Source organism: Sander lucioperca, chromosome 7 (genome assembly GCF_008315115.2).
Source record: "Sander lucioperca isolate FBNREF2018 chromosome 7, SLUC_FBN_1.2, whole genome shotgun sequence".
NCBI lineage: Eukaryota > Metazoa > Chordata > Actinopteri > Perciformes > Percidae > Sander > Sander lucioperca.
Window position 1 is genome coordinate 25,798,081 of NC_050179.1, and position 16,880 is coordinate 25,814,960.

A 16,880-nucleotide genomic window follows, 5' to 3' on the forward strand; every position below is an offset into this window, starting at 1 on the left:
CTAGCTGCCAAATCAAACTTCCCCTGTTATTTTGGTGAAAGTAACTCAAAAGTAATGCAAAAGTAGTGTAACGCATTACAATTCAGAGACAGTAATATTGTAATATAACTAATTACTCTCAAATGACAGTAACTAGTAATCTATAATGTATTACATTTTGGAAGTAACTTGCCCAACACTGCTCCTGGAAGTATAGCTTCCATATGGATGAATTGTGTAATTACAAAAATACAGTCATACAGAAATGCTGCTGCAGCCAAACCATACTTGTGTGGAAACCAATTAAGCTGAAATCATATGAAAAATGTAAAACACGAACTATATCTATAAGTACCATTACTTAATCAGTGTTGTGTACTCTTAACATAGACTTACTTAATCACCACTGTCACTTTATCTTGCAATGTTGTCTCCATATGATTTTGTTTCTATTTATAGCTTTTATTTTATTTATCTTAGTTTGATATACATGTATGTAGCCTACATCTTATCACATTTTTTACGGTCTCTATTTATTTGTACTATTGCTGTCTTTGTGCTGATGTAACTGCTCTATTCAATCAATAAAGGGGGTAAATAGGTTTAACTTATGTCAAGATTTGATTTAACTGTATTGCCATTGCACACAGGTAGCCTACAGGTACTGAGAAAATGAAATGCAATTAGCATCTAACGTGCAGAACAAAGGAATACATTGTAATTTGGGAAAGAGGACCCTGGAACTCCAGACTTTGACAAGGATTGCAGTTTGTTCTATATGACTAGCCTACCATAGATTTACACATGTTTATCAAAGTTTTACTACGATGTCAATAACAATACAACTTAAGGACAACAGGAACATGTCTTTAGATAAAGTGGGTGGCTCTCAAAATTGCCTTTGTTTTGTTGGTCTGGCAACAAGTTTACTTGCAGCTGGTGTACTTGGTCACGGCCTTGGTGCCCTCAGACACGGCGTGCTTGGCCAGCTCCCCGGGCGGTAGCAGGCGGAGGGCGGTCTGGATCTCCCTGGAAGTGATGTTGGAGCGCTCGTTGTAGTGAGCCAGGCGAGAGGCCTCACCACCGATGCGCTCATAGATGTCGCTCACAAAGGAGTTCATGATGCCCATAGCCTTAGCCGGTGTCGGGATGGACCTGCTTCAGCACTTTGTACACGTAAATGGCGTAGCTCTCCTTCCTTGTCTTTCGCTTCTTCTTACCGGTCTCGCTGACGCTCTTGGACACGGCTTTCTTTGAGCCCTTCTTGGGCGCTTTGACGACGGGGTCCGGCATGATCAGCAATAGGTTTGTCCTTACTCGGATGTGTTCTCTTGGACCACAGAACGGTCAATTTATATCCACTCATGCAAATCTCACTGTGCTGTTGCTCACACAGGACTGGTTGTCTCTTGAGCGGGACTGAGAGCACGCGCTAAACAAGTAACCGCTCCTTTACTGGTAGCTACGAGGTTATAAAACATGCGTGGTTAAAGGAGGAAGAATAACAGAGGTGTGAAAAACAATTAATTGAAAGAATGAAGATGAAACAATTAGAAACAACAAAAATACTGGAAACCATTTCAGTTAGTCCTCATTCTAGGCTCCTCTTTTTTTTTTCTGACACTGTTTCCACCCAAGGGGGTAAGCTTCTCCTCGGACCGCGAACCTCCCATGGCGCCATTTTGATGCTACCAAGCCATCACCTCCCGTTAGCATTCCATTGACTGCCATTCATTTTGGCGCCACTTTGACAGTGAATAACTTTACATCTGAAGCGTTTAAAGACTCTATTTGTCCATTGTTTATTTCTAAAGAAACACGACAATGTATAAAAGGCTTCATTACCTTGTACCTCACGTTATGGCTCCGTAGTAGACGTTGTAAAAATAGGCTAACGATTGTGTCATAACCACGCGACTTACTGTTGCATAGTAGAGGAATTACTGTATAGTATAGGAGAAGTGCGCAGGCAGTTTCATCTCACATTAGCTGTTTAAGTGTAATTACTAATGTTAACTAGCATTTTAGTTAGCAATAATTAGCCTGTGCCTATGTTATCTCCTTACATATACCTACGCTTCTCCGTCTTTCTCTTGGCATAGCTACCAGAAGACTTACAACTTTCAGACACGTTGCTCACGGCACATTTATGTCGTCTCTCTCAGTTGGAGGCTGCTCAGTAACGCTCAGCCATCACTGGAAAAGTGCTTCTAATGGCCTTCACTGGTCTCCGTCCAGAGCAACGGGATCTGTTGGTCCATTATATATACTGTGTATGGTTTCCACTAGTCCAGGGGTCTTCAACGTTTTTTAAGCCAAGGACCCACTAACTGAAAGAGAGATGGAGAAGGGACCCCCGTTCTACATATATTGTATAAAATGAAGTTGCATATTAAACTGGGCCTACAAGGTAGGGCGTCCTAAAGCCTTAATACATTTTTAGTACATAGAATACTAAACTTTTAAAATAGCCTTATAATTGCTGGCATGGTTTTTATAAATCATGTTTTAATTTTAAAACATACATGTGATACAGTGAATCTTTAGGATGAACTGTATCAGTGGATGGCTACTTTGGTTACCTATAGGCTGGTAAGCAGTGGGGATTTATATTTTATAATTATATGTTGAATTCATGTTCAGAATTTTTTATTTTTATGACAGAACGTTTAAAAATGGACAATAATTTGGTGTCCCCCCTGCATTGCCTCTGAGGACCCCCTAAGGGTCCCGGACCCCCTGTTGAAGATTCCTGCACTAGTCACATTCTACAGTTGGATGCATTTTAATCAAGTCCAAAACTGAGCACTCACTGGAATGCCAGGGTACATTGAACTCTTAAATACAAAACTGTTGGCCTTCAAAGAAAGCTTCAAAGTGAAAATTTATTTTGAATGCCGATACATGCAGATTGGGGGCACACGTACTAGTTTTTTTTCCATATCACAGACCTCAAATATTACAGATGGTTACCTCAGGTATACTGTATTTTTGTTTATTGTTGACATTAAAACAGCCCCATCCTATAAAAAAACTATGCAGCGTACTTCATGTTGTAGTCAGCCATTGCAATAAAGATTGTAAAATTTTGTTTAGCTCACATTTCCTATCTCTGAGAGGACACAGATTTAAAAAAATAAATAAAATAAATCACAGACAATGCCATTTAAAAACAAAATCGCAATTTTATTGTGGTATATTTCACATCATATTATATGATTAGAAACAGCCCATCAGCTGAAGTTCTTTACTCAGCTGCGTCTTTTCCCTGGAAAAAAAATTAAACAATTAATACTACTAGTATTACTTGTTGTACACATCATACTCTATGATCACTCACTATGATATACTCTCACTATGTGAAAGTTTTGTCCATTGTTAATTATACGAGGCTTAAAGGGAATCATGGTCATGACTAAAATATTGTGAGACATAAATTACAGTAGGAGGAATTTCATTTGATTACATTTTCATAAAGCTGATGTGTATATATTTACCTTGCCAGAGTCACGGCTCTTCGCTCTCAACTTGTTGACCTGGGACTCTGCGATGTCAGCGCGCTCCTCAGCCTCCTCCAGCTCATGCTGCACCTTCCTGCACTTGGACAGATGAGTGTTGGCCTGCTCCTCCTGAAAAACCATAGAGATTGACATTTTTAAATCTCCTAAAACACCAAAGGTCTACTTTGTGTGCAATAAATCTGCCACAGTATCAAGCTTTCAGTGTTGAAAATGTATATTTTGTCCTTACCGCCTCCTCAGCCTGCCTCTTGTAGGCCTTGACTTTGAGCTGCAACTTGTCAACTAGATCCTGCAGCCTGGCAACGTTTTTCTTGTCCTCCTCAGTCTGTTAAAGTTTATTTAATAGTAAAAAATAATATATTTTTTGTATATGTTAAGTTGATTTGCATGTTAACTATCAAAGTGACTGTACCTGATAGGTGAGCTCCTTCACCCTCCTCTCATATTTGCGGACACCCTTAATAGCATCTGCTCCGCGTCTCTGCTCAGCATCAACCTCTGCCTCTAGTTCACGTACCTTCAATGAACAATAATGAAATAAGTATACATCTTCTTTTTTTTTTCTTTTTTTTTATTATAAGTTGAGCTCTGCAAAATCTTTCTTTTTTTCTTACCCTGGACTCAAGTTTCTGGAGCTGCTTCTTGCCTCCCTTCATGGCCAGGTTCTCAGCCTCATCCAGGCGGTGCTGCAGGTCCTTAACAGTGACCTCCAGGTTCTTCTTCATCCTCTCCAGGTGGGAGCTGGTATCCTGCTCCTTCTTCAGCTCCTCAGCCATCATAGCAGCCTAGAGGAGACAGCATAACATGTTATTTAGTGGCCCCAGTCTCCCCATTGTTAATCAGTGTAGCATAAACATGATTTTGAAGCTGTTATTTAAAGATAATTACATAATGGTGCTGTCAATGTGTCTTGAAAAAACACACTGGAGTAAAAGTGAGAACAATTAAAACGCAAACCCACGTCAGTGATGGCCTTCTTGGCCTTCTCCTCTGCATTCCTTGCTTCCTGAACAGTGTCATCCACTTCACTCTGGACCTGGACCAGGTCAGACTCAAGCTTCTTCTTGGAGTTCAGAAGGCTTGTGTTCTAAAAGGCAAAACAAGATTTAGGCACTTTAGTCATCACATGCTTGATTTTCCCGTGCTATTTAAAGTGTACACGTTATGCTTTTCCGTATTTTCTGTCATATCTGCAATGTTATAATGTCGGATTTCATTCAAATAATGAGGTAAACGTATTTCAGAGAAATCCCCGTGAGCTAAAACGTTCAGCCAACTGTTCTGAACGCTCCGGTTTCAACACTTTTTTCTACTCTCTGGCTAAGTGTCACAAAACACTTAGCTGACCTTCTATTGGACTGGGATTGGTCGTCTGCTCCAGGCAGGAACTACTGTGAATGTTTTTGTTTTTTTTTAAAGCAACACTATGTAACTTTTGCCTCTTCGGTCCCCCTACAGGTTGTTTCATTGAGGTGTAGTTCCAATGAGACAACCTGTAGGGGGACCGAAGAGGGAAAAGTTACAGTGTTGCTTTAAGCTACTGTGGTGTTAACATTGTCCCATGTAGCTACATGCTAACGGCAGTAAAAGCTGTAACCTTGGCTGCCAATGTTGTTAAATTCTCCCCAGGTCACATTACTCCTGAAACATTTCCTGTTAGTATTTGGTTTAAAAGCCTTTATCTGTGATTTTTGACTGTAGAAAGTGCTGCTAGTGCGATTAATGTCCACTGCTAACTATAGTAGCTACATGCTAACAGCAGTAGTATTTGGTTTAGAAGCCTTTATTTTTGATTTTATTTTTTTTGAGGGGGGCTTAAAGAGACAGGCACTCCTACAAAGTGTCTTAGACAGAGGGTGAATACGTTCTCTTTATACACCCATAGTGAATACAGGTGCAGCAGCAATGGGCAGTTTGAGGAAGGGTTTTTTGAACATGAAAGCATGTAAACATGTCCTAGTACGAACACAAAATACAAATATGAACCTGAAAATGCTATATAATAGTTCCCTTTTAAAAATGTGATTTTTTGAATTATTGAAGAAAAAATTGGGCTTGTTCACCTGAGAGTGCAGAAGTCCAACACGTTCACTGGCGTCCACCAGCTCCTGCTCAGCGACTTTGCGACTTCTCTCCGTCTGTTCCAGAGCAGCTCTAAGTTCCTCGATTTCAGCTACCATCAGACCGTTCCTGCGATCCACCATAGCAGCTTGTTCCTTGAACTCCTCCTGGGCTCTGACAGCATCATCAAGGTGCAGTTGTGCATCCTGTGAAAAAAATATCAGGAAAGTATTCACATGAATGCCAAAATGTACCTTCACTGATTATAGTTTGTGCAACAACTCTTTGTCTAACAATACCTTCAGCTGCGCCTGCACATTCCTCAACTGCTTCTGGGACTCAGCAGCCTGGCGATTGGCGTGGCTCAGCTGAATCTCCATCTCATTCAGGTCTCCCTCCATCTTCTTCTTGATTCTCAGGGCATCATTCCTGCTCCTGACCTCAGAATCCAGATTGCTCTGCATGGAGTCAATCACCCTCTGGCTGTTCCTCTTGATCTGCTCCATCTCCTCATCTTTCTCTGCCAGCTTCCTGTCCACCTCACCCTTAATCTGGTTGAGCTCCAGCTGGACACGCAGGATCTTAGACTCCTCATGTTCCAGAGTTCCCTGATGATATCAAAGAATAAAATATTAATTTCTGCCTTCAAACCTTTTTAAAGTGTATTTGTCCATGATTTAGATTTTTTTTTCAGAAGATGTCCCCAGAAGAAAATGTACCTCAGCCTCTTCAAGTGCTGTCTGGATCTCAGCCTTCTCGGTCTCCACCTGCTTCTTGGACTTCTCCAGCTCATGGATGCTCTTGCCGGTCTCACCAATCTGTTCAGTCAGATCTGAGATCTCCTCTGCAGAGAGATACATGTGTTTTATATTGTTAAGCCTTAAAACATAAAATATAAACACTTTATTCTAACATGTGTTGAATACAGTCTAAGAAATACATGTGTTGAATACAGTGTAACTACTACATGTAGAACTCACGTTGAAGGTTCTTGTTTTCACGCTTCATGGTCTCCAGCTGATCCAGAGATTCCTCATAAGAGTTCTTCATCTTGAACAGCTCAGTGCTGAGAGAACGAGTCTCCTTCTGTGCTCCCTCGAGCTCTGCCTGACCCTCCTCGAACTTCTGTTTCCACTCTGCCAACACCTGAATAACACAGTTAAGTTGGTTATTTAACAACATGAAGACAAATACATACATATTTCATTGTTTGTTTAGTCTGCATCGATGACGTTCCTCTTCCGGGATTGTTCAGGTGCCGCCGGAAATTCCGCCAGATGTCCCTCATTTTAGGCCGGATGTCCCACACTTTCCCCTTTCTTTGTGTTAGCATTTTAAACTCCGGTGGATTTTTGAGGACTATGGTTAACTGCTCCTCAGATCTCTGCAGGTTAAATCCAGACAGCTAGCTAGACTATCTGTCCAATCTGAGTTGCACAATAAAAACGACTTTTGAATGTACACGTTCCACCAAAACAAGTTCCTTCCCGAGGCTATTTTGCAGAGGAACCGTCATTAGGGCCACCCAAGACGATTGTGATTGGTTTAAAGAAATGCCAATAAACCAGAGCACGTTTCTCTCCCATCCCGGAATGCTGTGTGGACTAGCCAGACCTTCCTTTGCAGCGCTGTAGAGGAAGGTCTGGCAATGCGAGGCTATTGTTTGTGTGGCTTGGCCACACAGAGTAAACAATGCTACCTTGTCAAAGTTCCTCTGCTTCTTGTCCAGGTTGGCAGCCAGCCCATTGGCTCTCTCCACATCAATCATGAGGTCCTCCACCTCACCCTGGAGCCTCTGTTTGGTTTTCTCAAGAGAGGCGCACTTGGAATTCACTGCCTCAATCTGCTCCTCAGCCTCCTGAAGACGCTGAGCCAGCTTTTTCCTGTTTGAAAAAGGTAAGATTTGTTTCCAACTAAAAACAGTTATGCTACCTGAAGCCTTAGTAATAGGAATCTGCAACTTGGGTTCTTACCACATTATGTAACAGTTAGCAAATCCATATATGACACTGTCTCGGCCCGATCATAACTTTTCTGGAAATTGCATCTTGGAAGGTGCATCTCATATTACATTTAAGTACTAGACATTTGTGTCTTTACTACAGCATGTATTCTTTTTGAATTTAGCCTACTGGCATAACACTGGTGTCATTGTGATTTGTTGAAAAGCATAATGCACTTAGCATAGTGAGTATTTTTCAAAATAACAGGTGTTGGTAAATGGGGTAAATTTCTAATTAGCTTATTATTTGGGCTATTATGGTAATAGCATGTTTTTATGGATCTGAATGATCATATGAAAACAGAGTTGTAAAATGTTTGCTCCAAATTAAAATGCCGCCATTGAATTGTTTGAATGTTACTCACTTGGATTCCTCAAGCTCCTCAGTGCGCTGGATAGCATCAGTTTCATACTTAGTTCTCCACTGAGCCACCTCACTGTTGGCCTTGGACATTCCACGCTGCAGCTCAGCCTTGGCCTCTTGCTCCTCCTCAAACTGCTCCCTCAGCAGATCACAGTCATGGCGGGCTGATTGCAGTCCATGGGCAAGAGCATTCTTGGCCTGTTTTAAGACATATGATTGAATTTACAAAATTCCAGAATCCCAAACTAATAATACCAATACACACTTACTTAACAGTTTCTTACCTTAACCTCCTCTTCAATCTGTCTTTTCAGCTCCTCAATCTGCTGTGTGAATGCCTGTTTGCCTCTGGTCAGCTGGGAGACAAGAGCTTCTTTCTCTTCAACTTGACGGCTGAACTCACCTTGTGTGAAAGATGTCATGATACATTAGTTTGTGTCACTTTGTTCAAAAACATACACAACAGATCATTAACTGATAGCTTGTAGATACCATTTTCTGTCAGGAGACGTGCTCTCTGTGCACTTGTGTCATTGATTTGACGGACATTTTCATCATTCTTGGTCTTCAGTTCGCCGAGTTGGTCCTCTAGAGTACGGCACATCTTTTCAAGATTTCCCTAATGAGTAAATAGAGATGAAATCACTGATCAGATTTCATTTATAATATTAATTACATTATTCACTATACTTATTTAGTTAATAAAATAGCATGTAATGCACTGTGTACCTTTGCTTTAGCAACATTCTCCATGTTGCTGGAGAGGTCATCAATCTCCATCTTGTATTCACTCTTTTCTTTCTCAAGCTTCTGCTTTACACGCTGGAGGTTGTCGATCTGCTCTCCCAGCTCAGCAACGCTGTCAGCCTGCTTCTTGCGAAGAGCAGCAGCAGTGGCTTCATGCTGCAGAGTGGACTCCTCAAGATCACGACGGAGCTTCTGGAACTCGGCTTCACGCTTCTTGTTCATCTCAATCTGAGCAGCAGTGGCACCACCGGCCTCCTCCAGCCTCTCACTGATCTCCTCAAGTTCCCTGGAGAGGTCAGCTCTCTGCTTCTCAACCTTGGCACGAGCAGCACGCTCAGCCTCAATCTCCTCCTCCAGTTCCTCAATACGAGCCTGTTGAATATAGATGTGATGTCTTTCAGTCAACTTTCACTTTTAATGCCTAAAATTGGAAACGTTTGCAGAAATGTTTTGTGTAACGTGATATGTCACCTGGAGCTCCTTGATCTTCTTCTGAAGCTGAGCACCCAGTGACTGCTCATCTTCAATCTTGCTAAGGAGCTGACTGATTTCAAAGTCCTTCCTGTGAGAAGTTTAGATGACATACATAGAGTTCATTCAGTTGATCATATTTCTTTTTAAAAGAATGGTTGTACAAATTGAAACACTTAGTTACTTTTTGATCTTCTCATCAGACTGCTGCTTGTCATTCTCCAGATCCATGATGGATTCCTGGGCCAGTTTCAGATCACCCTCGAGCTTTCTCTTGGCTCTCTCAAGGTCCATACGGAGCTTCTTCTCTTGCTCCAGAGAACCCTCAAGCTAAGAAATAAGATGAGTTTTTAACCATCACATTCAAGAAGAAGAATCCTGCTTTGCCAATCCAAGAGACTTTGTAAACTTACATCATCCACTTGCTGCTCAAGCTTGGTCTTGGCCTTGGTCAGAGTGTTGACTTTGTCTTCTTCTGCCTGCAGGTCATCAAGAGTCTGCTGATGAGCCTCCTGAAGGGCTTTCTTTTCCTTGGTCAACTTAGCAATGCTCTCATCCTGAGAGGCCATCTCCTCGGTCAGGTTCTTAACCTAAGTGTGAAGAAAGATCTTGTCTTTAAACTGTCATCATTATAATCTTACTTGATCTGATAGACAGATTATTATTGACGAACCTTGTTCTCTGTGGCATGTTTCTCTTTTTCCACTTTGGCCAAGGTAAGCTCCAGGTCATCAATATCCTTCTTGAGCTCAGAGCATTCATCCTCCAGCTTTCTCTTCTTGGCAGTGAGCTCAGCATTGATTTCCTCTTCATCCTCCAGTCTCTCAGTTGTCTCTTTGAGTTTGGCCTCCATCTGAATCTTACTCTTGATAAGTCCCTCACATCTCTCCTCAGCATCATTCAGATTCTCTGATTCCTAGTTAAAGATATGAAAACAGATGTTGATGTAAGGACATAAATTTGTATATGAAAAAACAGAACTGTCTGTCGATGTGTACTTACAGATGCTACTTGCAGCTGCAGATCATTCTTCTCCTGCAGAAGGGACACCATCTTCTCCTCCAGTTCCTTCTTCTTGGCCAGGGCAGCAGCCAAGTCAGTTTGCATCTTCTCATAGTTCTCCTTCATATTTGCCAGCTCCTTCTCAGTTTCAGCACTCTTCAGCAGAGGCTTGATCTTGTAGTACACCTTCATCCATGGCCAGTGTTTGACATTCATGAATGAGCGGATGTTGTACTGGATGGAATATATGGCTTCCCTGAGGACAAGAAGTAGCTGTTATGGACACTATTGTTATTGATTTTTTGTACCATCATTCAGAATGAGCTGTTTTCAACATGCCTCCTCTCCGTCATCTTCACAAACTCCTTTCTCATGACATAACCACGGCACAAAGCCTGAGTCATGGTGACCAGAGTTGCCAGTTTTTCATCTCTCATCTCCTCAAGGACACCCAGCAGACCGGCCTTGAAGAACACCTGATCAAACACAAAATAAAAAATGAATTTAGAATGAACTCAGATAGTGAATACTTCACACCCTGTAAAACAAAAACTAAAAAGATTTTCACCTTCCCCACATGGTTCAGGGGTTTTAAGTCAAAGGTGTTTTATAAATGGTCACTTGCAGGCTTCTCTGCCTCTATACTAACAATACATTACTTGTTCCTTGGCATCAAACTCTACAATCACGTAAGAACTTTTGACATATTCTGCTATATAATTAACAGAAAAACATGCAGACACACTGGACTGAACAACCTAACCTCCTCGGTCATTATTCGTCAGTTAAATAAGGAAAGCCAGGTGTTTACCTTGGTGTGCCCGAATTTGTACTCATCGTGATTAACGTCAATTGACCCAAGCAGCTTCTCTGAAGCCTTCTTGTTGTCAATGAACTGGCCCTCGGGGATGACACTGGCATTCAGCACCTTGTACCTTGAGTTTTATAAGAGTCAATGGTCAGTGTGAGCATTTTCTTTTAATAATCTGTATCAAAATTCTCTTAAAATATCCATTGATACCTCTGCTTGAAGTCAGCGTAGAGGATTCTGCTGGGGAAACCTTTTCTGCAGATTCTGATACCCTCCAGCACACCGTTACACCTGAGCTGGTGGATGACCAGGAAGTTCTCCATCAGACCTGTAAAAATACATTTCTTAATTAATTCTTTGAAGAAATGGTAGCACAAAATTAAGTAAACCATATTAACAAACAAAACCACTCCTCAAATAATCTCTTGAGATTATGTTCTCTATATACCTGGAGTCTTTGACTCATTGGGAATCAGGCAGCGCACAAAGTGAGGATGGGTGCTCCTCAAGTTAGTCATCAGCTTCCCCAAGTTCTCCTGTAGATCCAAGATGGTGAGTCTTATCATGACATGTAACAATTGTGAGTTTGAACATAAACTGATATATATATATATATATATATATATATATATATATATACACTATAGGTTTACCTTACCCTAAACTGTGAAGACACGGTCTGCATAGAACCACCCTTCTTCTTGCCTCCCTTCTTGCCACCAGTTTCTGTTGATAATTTAAAGTAGACATACAATTTACATGAACAAATATACATTATAACCTTAAAAAATGTTTCATTTTACTGTAGTTACTATCATACCCTCAACAACAGGAGGGAAGCAGATGGCCAGCACTTTCACTGAGGATTTCATGTACAGCTGAACGACGGAGTCATTCAGTGGATCCTTGTTCTTGTCCAGCCAGCCAATAATATTGTAGTCCACGGTACCAGCGTAGTGCACCAGGGAGAAGTGGGCTTCAGCCTTGCCTTTGGCGGGCTTAGGCTTCTCAAATGCTTTAGTTTTTCCAAGATGCTGGTCATACAGCTTGTTCTTGAAGGATGTGTCTGTGGCCTTGGGGAACATGCACTCCTCTTCAAGGATGGAGAAGATGCCCATGGGCTTGAAAAAAGTGGTAAGAAGTGTGTCATTAAGTGATACATTAAGTCAAATTAAAAACAATTATATATAATCACCAAATTAATTGATTACCTTTTCAATGAGCTCAATGCAGGCAGCCAAGTCCATGCCAAAGTCAATGAACTCCCAGATAATACCCTCCTTCTTGTACTCCTCTTGCTCCAGGACAAACATGGTGTGGTTGAAAAACTGTTGCAGTTTCTCATTGGTGAAGTTGATGCACAGCTGTTCCAAGGTGTTGAACTGTGAGGGGACAAATAATCAATATGATCTCTCGCAGGGCAATAAGAATGATTCTATCATGAAAAATTCACCAGCTTCTGAGTTGTTTGAAATGAAGCTTACGTCAAAGATTTCAAAACCAGCAATATCCAGGACACCAATGTAGAACTGTCTTGCTTGTTTAGTGTCCAACATCTGGTTAATACGAATGACCATCCACAAGAACATCCTCTCATAGATAGCCTTGGCCAGGGCAGTCACGGAGTTCATCACCTGAATAAAAACAAGGATGTGATTTGATTAAGGTCAGTCAAGCCTTTTTGTAAAATCATGGATTACTGGCATTTTGAATTTCTTCTAATCTCTCTAATAAAGGCAGGAATCTCTGAGTCAGTCCGGTTGAATGTGGTGACCCAAATGCGGAAATTACATAACACGCAGCACGTACGGATAAAAACAGACTCTTCTATGTATAAAAAGAAGAGATCTAACAAAGTAAGGAAGCCAAGTTAGCCCTCTGAGCTAATGCGTGCAAACTACTGTAGCCGAGGGTAATTCAACAAAAACACGGCTCCGTAGTCTGAACCAGGATGAGCAAAGACAGCCCTCACACTTTTATTAACTCCCATAGTGAGAACTTTGCTAAGAGGAAACTCAAAAAAATAGCATACATGTTGCTAACAACATTTCTAGCCGACAATAGATATCAAACCAAAACCAGACACTGTATCGTATTTAAATTATTGTGAGCGGTAAATTCACCACTTCAAAGCAAAAGACAGAAGATAACGTTATTGCGATACCTGACCTGACAAAGCCTCTCTTCCTCCTGGCAGCAGATAAATGTAGCAGTACAATGTTTCCCTCTGAAGTGGAAGTAAGTTGCATATTTTTTTGTGATTTGTAAGTTATTTCTGGGTACAATGAGTTAGAATTGTAACATTCTATATTTTACATCATGAATCAAAATACATCTACAGCTGTCTGGGGCCCTTTTACGTTTGGCCCCCAGGCAGTTGCCTAACTTGCCTAATGAGTTTTCTCTTAATGTTTTCCCCCTTGAACCACTGTATTTCTAATGTGGTTCTGACTGTGAGTGGCCGCGGCTTGGGTATGTGACGCAACTATGTCATGGCACGTGTATTGCTCAGGACCCAAGGAAGCACAGTGTGAGCATTGCGTTGATTGTATGTGCAGTTCTCAAGAAAGCTGCAAGCACCAACACCACAGGCCAAGCAATCGGCCTGTTCCAAACAGACATGGTTTGAACGTCCACCTCAATTGTCATATAAAAAACATTTAAAGAAAATCTAAAATTTTCCTAGACTTATTCTACATTATGCATTTAGTATGTGTAATGTGTAATGTGTCAATGTGTATAAGTCTTCCAAAGTATCAATTTGGTATATTGAACACTACCATTGTATTTTATTAAAAAAAAAACAAAAAAAAAACATGCTACATTATTTTAGTAGAACTAACATAACTAATCTGTTTTTAAATAGTCGGATATTGATAATTCATGTTTACCTGAGGTACAGTCTGTCCCTTGGTGACATACTCATTTCCGACCTTCACTCTGGGATAGCACAGAGCCTTGAGCATGTCAGCGGAGTTCAGACCCAGCAAGTAAGCAACCTTGTCAGCCTCTGAAAATAGGTCAGAGATTTCCATCATGATGTAAACAGACACCAGTGGGATTTATTTCTCTTTTTCCCAAGCGATACACTCTGAGCTGACATTAAATACTCACCCTCTGTGCCATCAGGCTCAGCCTGCTCCTCACGCTGCTTCTGCTTGAACTTCATGTTACCATGGTGGAGCACAGCACCAGTCATCTTGTAGATGCTCATCTTCTCTTCATTACTGAAGCCCAGGATATCAATGGCGTTCTGGGTTCAAAAGAGGTCCACACAAAACATAATTTTGTTTTCGTTTTAGAAAAGCGCAATGGGAATTTTTATGTTGCATTTAATGCAAACATATTTTAAATACTATGAAGTGGAGATCACTCACATCAGTGGCTTCCAGCTCAACTTTGTCGTCAATGCTGGCCACAGTGATCTGACCCATGCTACACATGGGGAAGTCGTAGGGGTTGGTGGTGATGAGTGCCATATCTGGAGATGAAAAAAAGGGTGAAAACGTCAGAACATTTGTTTCATATGAAAACAGGTAAAACAATGTGCTCTCACTCTTCTTACCAATCAGCTCAGGTATGTGTGCGGTCATCATCTGATAGAAGATGTGATAACCTCTTTCATCAGGAAGCTGGAATGTCACTCTGGACTTCTCCAGCAGATCTACAAATATTGTTAATAAATTACAGCCTGGCCAATTCTCAATTCCAGTCGTTTGTATGTACTATGAGTATTATTACTTACATGTCTCAATATCAGCACTAGCCAGTTTGCCAGTTGCGCCGAAATGGATTCTGATGAATTTACCCTGTTTGGAACAAAGGATTTGTAATGTCCCTCCACATTGGCAATCTGTAACAAGACCTCTCTCATATGTGGAAATTGTTCCATACTTACAAAACGAGAAGAGTTGTCATTCCTCACAGTTTTGGCGTTACCATAGGCCTCCAGCAGGGGATTGGCTGCAATAATCTGATCCTCCAGTGACCCCTATAATCCAGGTTTAGAATTGCTATTAGAAAATTACTATTTTTCTACCCTGGAAAAATATTTCATACAGAAGAATCCTGAATTGTACTCATCATACAGTAACATACCTTTGATGCGTCCCTCTTCACTCCACCAACTGCAATTGTTGCAAAGTACTGGATGACACGCTTGGTGTTCACAGTCTTTCCAGCACCAGATTCTCCACTAGGTATAGACATAGACTTTTAAGAATTTGATCAAGATATTTAACTATGTTTAACAAAGTCTACAAATGTAAATGTAACAAACTCACGTGATCAAGACAGACTGGTTCTCCCTATCTGTTAAATAAAAAACAAAATAATTTACTGTGTTTCACTGTAACAGAAACCTCATATACTGATAAATTGTTCTGGTAAGGACTTACCAGTAAGCATGAACTGAAAAGCGTTGTCAGAGACAGAGAAGATGTGGGGTGGAGCCTCCATACGCTTCTTGCCTCTATAGGCGGCTACACATTCAGCATCGTACACTGGGAGCCACTTGTAGGGGTTCACAGTGGCACAGAACAACCCAGAGTAGGTCTGAAAGTGATCATAGAGATTCAACAGTTACCTCTATGTTTCCTACAAGTTTAGCAATTTGCAATAGTTCTCTTTTCTCATTAGGCAGATTGTCTTACGTAGATCATCCATGCTGCATAACGCTCTTTGAGGTTATACAGCACAGAGGCTTCATTGAGATGGGTCATCATGGCCATGTCCTCAATCTTGTCATACTTGGGAGGGTTCATTGGATAGACGTCAGCTTCTTTAACTGTCCTCTCCTGGAATAAGACATTTGTCACAATGAGAACTAATCATATTGAATTGCCGGTTGAGTCTGACTTCATGATACCAACCTCCTTAGTGGTCAGGACTTCGACGGTGACTTTGTCACCATCTTTCTTGAGGATTTTTGCCTTCAAGTACAGCTCCTTGACATCGGCCACGTAGCAGGCACTCTTGGCATCAAATGGTGCACTTTGAGCCTCAATTCTCTCCCTTTCTGGCTTACGAAGGTAAATGGCAGCTTTGCCATAAATGGCCATCTCCGAGTCCGTACTCATGGTGGCGGCTGATGTCTGTTAGATAATTACAAAGGATCTGTCATCTTAGACTAAGTCCAACAGCGGTCAAACTTAAAATTCTGCTGAACATATCCAAACTGAAACCATGTCATGGTATCGTTACAGGTGGGCTTTGACTTCAAAGTGATTCAATCCTTTTCAGACTTAGTTGTTACTGAGAATAAATGCTAACATATTGTTACGTTTAGTACAAATGCTTGGATGAATAACTGCAGAAATTCAACGAATGAGAAATATGTTTGTCCAAGACTGAGCCTCTATATGTGGGTGCGCGCTGTGCCAGGTGAGCTACCCTGGCGCCCAATGTATTACGCTTTTAAAGAAAAAATGTAACACTTAAAAGTTTCCTTACCTGACCTCCTCTCTGTCAACAGTATTCCCCAATCCTGTTCAAAACAGTTTTTGTTGTTAGAGTATGTGTAAAAACAAGATTCAGTCAACAAATGTTTCTATTTGCATAACTTATTTCTTAAATAATATTAATAAAATGGCCTTAAGCTTAAGAAAAAAGTTTTACCTCAAGCAGGAACTCCCAGATCTTTAGTGTCACACTCTGTGTCCACCAGTAGCCTTTATATTAAACTCGGTTTTGATGGCACAGCAAAAGTTAAATCTATACCATGTGGTATTCATACCAAATGTGGTGAGACAGATTTATAAAGAGAGAATTTATCATCTCATGTTTCAGGTTTCATTTCGTTGGCCATGTCTTGGTTTTTGCTTACACATTACGTCAATAAAAGTTTACTGTACGCTATTTTTAAAGTACAAGTTGTATAAGTCTGTTTGGTAACACTTTATTATAGGTAGCACATTATAATAA

At 40.9% G+C, this 16,880-nt stretch overlaps 1 protein-coding gene and 1 pseudogene across 2 annotated transcripts; both read right to left on the bottom strand.

Moving 5' to 3' along the window:
- Nucleotides 1-747: 747 nt before the first annotated feature.
- LOC116046507 lies at nt 748-1,305 on the bottom strand (annotated as a pseudogene).
- A 1,839-nt stretch (nt 1,306-3,144) lies between these two features.
- LOC116046490 (myosin heavy chain, fast skeletal muscle-like) lies at nt 3,145-16,657 on the bottom strand. 2 transcript variants are annotated; one of them, XM_031294834.2, is made up of 41 exons: nt 16,575-16,657; nt 16,410-16,443; nt 15,830-16,051; nt 15,611-15,754; nt 15,356-15,512; nt 15,242-15,269; nt 15,057-15,153; nt 14,857-14,949; nt 14,704-14,767; nt 14,524-14,622; nt 14,336-14,439; nt 14,073-14,211; nt 13,850-13,968; nt 12,443-12,592; nt 12,170-12,340; nt 11,779-12,079; nt 11,617-11,684; nt 11,407-11,494; nt 11,169-11,286; nt 10,959-11,082; nt 10,487-10,623; nt 10,148-10,403; nt 9,819-10,061; nt 9,559-9,735; nt 9,330-9,475; nt 9,146-9,236; nt 8,657-9,046; nt 8,420-8,546; nt 8,212-8,330; nt 7,929-8,125; nt 7,261-7,444; nt 6,542-6,707; nt 6,281-6,405; nt 5,861-6,169; nt 5,564-5,767; nt 4,462-4,587; nt 4,115-4,285; nt 3,913-4,017; nt 3,730-3,825; nt 3,477-3,608; nt 3,145-3,247 (listed from the first exon to the last, which is right to left on the bottom strand). In XM_031294834.2, the coding sequence occupies exons 3-41, from the start codon at nt 16,034-16,036 to the stop codon at nt 3,227-3,229; spliced, it is 5,793 nt and encodes a 1,930-aa protein (XP_031150694.1). In that variant the 5' UTR covers nt 16,037-16,051; nt 16,410-16,443; nt 16,575-16,657; the 3' UTR covers nt 3,145-3,226. The 2 variants fall into 2 exon arrangements, with proteins under 2 accessions (XP_031150694.1, XP_031150693.1); XM_031294833.2 differs by lacking the exons at nt 3,145-3,247; nt 3,477-3,608; nt 3,730-3,825; nt 3,913-4,017; nt 4,115-4,285 and adding an exon at nt 4,360-4,382 and having other exon boundaries at nt 4,413-4,587.
- Between the last annotated feature and the right edge of the window lie 223 nt (nt 16,658-16,880).

Coding starts and splice junctions, on each gene's coding strand:
- LOC116046490 (XM_031294834.2), bottom strand. CDS start 16,036: ATGAGTACGGACTCGGAGATGGCCATTTATGGCAAAGCTGCCATTTAC. Junction 6,170..6,280: donor CAGCACTTGAAGAGGCTGAG/GTACATTTTCTT, acceptor TGATATCATCAG/GGAACTCTGGAACATGAGGA. Junction 5,768..5,860: donor ATGTGCAGGCGCAGCTGAAG/GTATTGTTAGAC, acceptor TTTTTTTCACAG/GATGCACAACTGCACCTTGA.